The sequence below is a fragment of the Corticium candelabrum genome, chromosome 6, assembly GCF_963422355.1.
Source record: "Corticium candelabrum chromosome 6, ooCorCand1.1, whole genome shotgun sequence".
Taxonomy (NCBI): domain Eukaryota; kingdom Metazoa; phylum Porifera; class Homoscleromorpha; order Homosclerophorida; family Plakinidae; genus Corticium; species Corticium candelabrum.
In genome coordinates, this window is record NC_085090.1 from 4,265,883 (window position 1) to 4,271,112 (window position 5,230).

The following is a 5,230-nucleotide window of genomic DNA, read 5'->3' on the forward strand; positions in this document are numbered from 1 at the left end:
ACAATACTAGCAGTGTCTTTACATCACACCCTAAAACAAGACAATTGAATCTCGTTACTTTCTTTTACTTGAGAACCATTGTACCTGTGTCTCATTTCTAGGACAGAAGACCGCACAATTCGCAGAAGATTGCAACAATAAACTGTGAAAATAACAGGTTATGCCAATGCACCTAATATAAAAGCTGGCTTAGAACCCATCGTCAGCAACATTACAATAGACAATATGACTTGTTCTCTAGTGACTGTTTGGCTTCTTGTCTTATATCATTCGGGTATTGTCTGTCAAAGACGACGATGCTGAAAGTCAAGATGATACCTACCATTTTGAACGTGATGGACGGTCTGATTAAAGTATTGCAATTTCCTCGTGTCCAGTAACACAAAAGGAAATTCCTTTTAACTGTCGTCACGCCCTACAGCTTGCAAACTCTCACAGTAGGATTTATGATGTCGACCCACGTCATGGCCATGGGTCACTCAAGTCTACTGTGACATGAAAACGGACGTTGGAGGATGGGCTGTATTCTAAGAAGAAGAAATGGATCAGAAATTTTCTATTGCTCTTGGCTTGAGTATGAACAAGAGTTTGGAGAACTGAATTGTGAATTCTGGCTTGGACTTGATGCAATTCATTGACTTACAGTTGATGTTACTCTCAGAATTGACATAATGGCGCCAGACAACAGCAAAGCGTACGCAAAGTACGACGACATTAGTATTAGAAATGCAAAATCCAAGTATGTTATCTACTTTGGATGATACAGTGGAATAGCAGGTGATGCACTAAAAATTCAAAAAGGAATGAAATTTTCTACACCTGACCAAGACAACGACACGTACAGCAAAACCGTGCTGCTGAATTTAGAGGAGCTTGGTGGTATATCAACTGTTATGACAGTAACTGGAATGGCGAATACACATACGGCAGATCAGGACATCACCTCGTTGTCTGGGAACCTTTTCAGGGAACAAAATCTTTACAGAAAGTGGAAATGAGACTGAAATGATACAAGACAGACTTCATTAACATTTTCCATTTTTGCATGCATTTTTTGCTGATTGGAGAATCTTTAGAATTAAAAAATCTTCTTTTCAGTTCGTACTTGTTACTTCATTTTGCTTACATAATAGTAGTAGTAGAATTGCTTTGAAAAAAGACTATAAACAAATTAGAGTGTGCAATGAAAGTCTTTTAATTGGGTTCAAAGATTCAAAATAACAATTAATTACGAATTGGATTTAATTAACAAATAGACACAAACGTTTGCTGTATCTTTGACAAGTAAACAAGTAACAATCAAAAATTGAGTTGTAATCTAGTTAGTTAATATATTAGTTCATCACTGCTTTTTCATATCCTAATGCTACCGCAAAAGCTCACTAGACGTAGGCCAGCGTTAAGACTTGTAATTCATGTAATAAAATAGAAGTTGCAATAAGTATAAATAATTATAGAAGATTTTATTCTATAAAAATTGGAATATTTAAGTTAATCCTACACCGTTTTACACGTTTCAGTCGATATATTAGATATCAGAGAAAAATTTATGTTTCTTGATCATTGCACACAAAGCGCTAGCTGCCAAATCAGTGGAAATTGAAGCATCTCCATTAAAATAAGCATACTATATCATGTATATTTGTTGTGTGCAAAACGCATATGGACAATCCATGGATTGTCCGGTATGCGCAATCCATAAATAAATTTGCAGTTTATTAGTTAATTCATTACATTAAATAATTTATTATATTGAGCTTGCTTTAATTTTTTGCAATTGCATAATTAAAGAAAGTTTGCAGATGTACTTATAATAAATAGTATTGAGGCAAACTTGCGTGATCCATCGCAGACCACTGCAGAGTTTTGGAGTCTCTTATAGCACCGACTTAGCGATTCAACTCTTACGAGGAAACCAGCCAAATAACTAGACACTTGAAAATCATGTAACATATATGTATGTATGCAACCAAGAAGAGGGGCTATGGCGCATGTTATTACCTTATTTAAACACTCACCTATACATGCGTACATATCATGCAATACACATTTTCTATCTGACTATCGTTCAGGTGCATGCACACGAAGACTTCCGGTGCATGGCTTCTAGATTTGTCTCCGAGCTGTTGCTACACGTGTTATAAACGGGCAATAATGAGAGACTTTTCCAAAGCAGCCAGAGACTTCTAGATAGTTAAGTTTAGACGCATACAGGTCAATCAATGTGTCATAAACACTTTACCAAAAGAGACATATTAGAAACAGCAAAAGCGGTGAACAGACTGGCTTCAGTCTGTTTTAGTGTCACACCGTATGGATCCCCTGGTTACCCACGAACAAACAACCTGCCGTGGATGACCTTGAATAAATCACCAGTGTTGACGTTTTTGATCCGCATAGTGCCGCTTCTAACAAGAACAAAACTCCAAAATATGAGCAGACAACAACAAACCACAGAAAGATAAGTAGGTGTCATCTACAGTCAGGCTATAGACTGACGTCATCACATTGACAATGCATGCCCCTATGCATACTGTTCGTCCAACTCAGCAAGAGCTAGAAGAAACAGCACCACGGTCCTGTTCTCCATATTTCACCGCATCTTACACTACCAGCAAATCTGTGGACGGTCATCAAGTGACGTAGAGGCAGGTATCAAAACGTTTATGAACTTGAGTTGAAGACGTAATCCATTGGAATGCAGTTGCTCACGCCTTGTGATGTGTTGTAGTACGTACATCGAGCAGATGCATGCATTTTCATCGAAATCCGCCACTACATCTATAGCCAGCGAGAGAAATGCTATCAAAATATGAAAGAATGACACAAGCTAGTGACGGGCACTTGTGTGCTTCCAAAACTGTTAGAATCTAGCAGCACCACATTCATACACAATAGTTCTCTTCAGGCTGGAGAACGTACGTGCCGAGAGACGGGGGCGTTACTGGTAACGCTATCTGTTGCAACACCAATTCACGTTCCTGTTAAATCCGTCAATATGACTTCCTCTTACTGGTCCTAAACAATGCCGGCTCTGTATGTACATTCCTTATGGCAAGACAATTGAGTCCCGCGACTTCCTCTCACTGGACAATAGTAGCTGTGTCTGATTTCTAAGGTAGCAAACCGCACATTACGCAAAAGATTACATGAATGGGCTGGATAGCCTGGAATGGGCACGTGCATGAACTCCTATATAAATGTCCTTGTTGCAGAGCTTACACTATCCACTTCCAGCGACATTGGAGAGCACAATGGCTAGATTGTTAAGTGCTCCCTGCTTTCTTTGTTTCGTCGCATTCGGTACTTGCCTATCGGTCAACAAAAATAGAGAACATCAGCAGAGAGCAAAGCGTACTACTCGGCGATCTGATCTGACTACCTTATGTCCGACGAGTGACAACGAAATTCCACGAAACTGTCATCATGCTCTCCAACTTGGCAACTCCCATAGTGGTGTCTATGAAATCGACCCACGTGATGGCCACGATTCACTCAAGGTCTACTGTGACATGAAGACGGACGGTGGAGGATGGACTGTAATACAAGGAAGAAAAGACGGATCAGAAAACTTTTATCGCACTTGGACTGAATATGAAGAAGGTTTTGGAGAGCTATACGGCGAGTTCTAGCTTGGACTTGACAAAATCCATCGTTTGGCAGTTGACGTTACTCTGCGAATTGATATGATGGCACCCGATAGAAGTAAGGCATTTGCTAGATACGAAGACTTTACTATTGGAAACGCGAATTCCAAGTACGTTATGTACATTGGACGATACAATGGAACAGCAGGTGACGCGCTATCGATTCACAATGGAATGAAGTTTACAACCAAAGACCAAGACACTGACCAGCAACAGCAGGAACTGTGCCCAATTGTTCTCAGGTGCTTGGTGGTACAGAAAGTGTCATAGCAGCAACTTGAACGGCGTCTACGCATACGGAAATTCAAGCAACAATCTAGTTGTCTGGCGAGGTTTCAAATACCCGCAGTCTTTGCAAAAAGTAGAAATAAAACTGAAATGAACAAGATCTGAAAAAGATACATTCAGTAGACGTTACCTTGCATGGTTAGAAAATCTTGACGAAAGAATGTTGTTCAACTTGGCGCCTAGTGTTTTCATATTGCGTTGGTACGAAAATACTACCTACTAGAAATGTTCACTAATTGTTGTGTTGGAAATAATTAGTGTTATGTCCGACTGATTTTTGTTGAAACTTTAGGCTACCAATTAATTATCATATGCATGCAGTCGACCATTTGTATAGCTATTAACCTGCACACAAAATGAGAGGCTAGGACAATGTATAACGCTACTGACATTTAAGTAATAATGTCAAATGTGCAATCATCACTAGCTGTTACATGCAATATCACCGAAATCAGTAATTAATTAATTGAGAAACGTAATCCGGGCACCTCTTCAACAGTTGAAAAATTCTCTTTGCAAACTCTCTGCACTCGTACGTAAATGTATCTCTGAAATATGCAATTGAGTTTCTAACACTTATACTTTATAATTATGGGCGCATCTACCAAAGATTACTTTTACGGTCACGTAATGGTAGCAAATGTTGTAATGTATGGATTCCAATTTTCGGTGTCTTAGTTTGTGTTTCTTCTTTGGAAGATACATGAAGAAGATAACATCAAACCGTCTCAGAAACGACAAAAACTGTTGTAGAGAGCAAGAAAAAATTATTTCTTTGATTTACGGCACCAATATTCCCACTATCACTATTGCTGTGTACTCCGAGTCTCCAAGTTTGCAACTGAGCTTTAACACCAAGCAGACAACACACACACACACACACACACACACACACACACACACACGCACGCACACACACACACACACACACACACACACACACACGCACGCAAGTACGCTCGCACACACACACACACACACACACACACACACACACACACACACACACACACACACACACACACACGCGCGCGCGCATACACATGCACGCACAAGCACAAGCACAAACACAAGCACAAGCACACGCACACAATCGCAAGAATAGCAAATGGATAAGAAGCTGCATTTAAACTTTAATGCCTCAGCCAGATAGCTATGTTTCTGTACACTAAGTGTAAGAGTTATGAGCCATGCTAAGCAATCTCCTGAAGCCTGGCCAGGTGTTTGCAGGATCACCGACTGCTATGCCTACTGTCGTGTGGGTACTCGAAGTCTCACTCGGACAACAGTGGCGG

The 5,230-nt window shown here is 40.1% G+C and overlaps 1 protein-coding gene across 1 annotated transcript; it reads left to right on the top strand.

The window, feature by feature from the left end:
• Nucleotides 1-3,254: 3,254 nt before the first annotated feature.
• LOC134180780 (fibrinogen-like protein A) lies at nt 3,255-3,917 on the top strand. Its single transcript, XM_062647966.1, has 2 exons — nt 3,255-3,603; nt 3,664-3,917. The coding sequence occupies exons 1-2, from the start codon at nt 3,255-3,257 to the stop codon at nt 3,915-3,917; spliced, it is 603 nt and encodes a 200-aa protein (XP_062503950.1).
• Nucleotides 3,918-5,230: the final 1,313 nt, after the last annotated feature.

What these genes read in the sequence shown, in the direction of transcription:
- LOC134180780 (XM_062647966.1), top strand. Translation starts at nt 3,255, where the DNA reads ATGGCTAGATTGTTAAGTGCTCCCTGCTTTCTTTGTTTCGTCGCATTC. An exon ending in TTGGACTGAATATGAAGAAG is followed by an intron (nt 3,604 to 3,663) that starts GTTTTGGAGAGC and finishes ATCGTTTGGCAG; the next exon opens with TTGACGTTACTCTGCGAATT.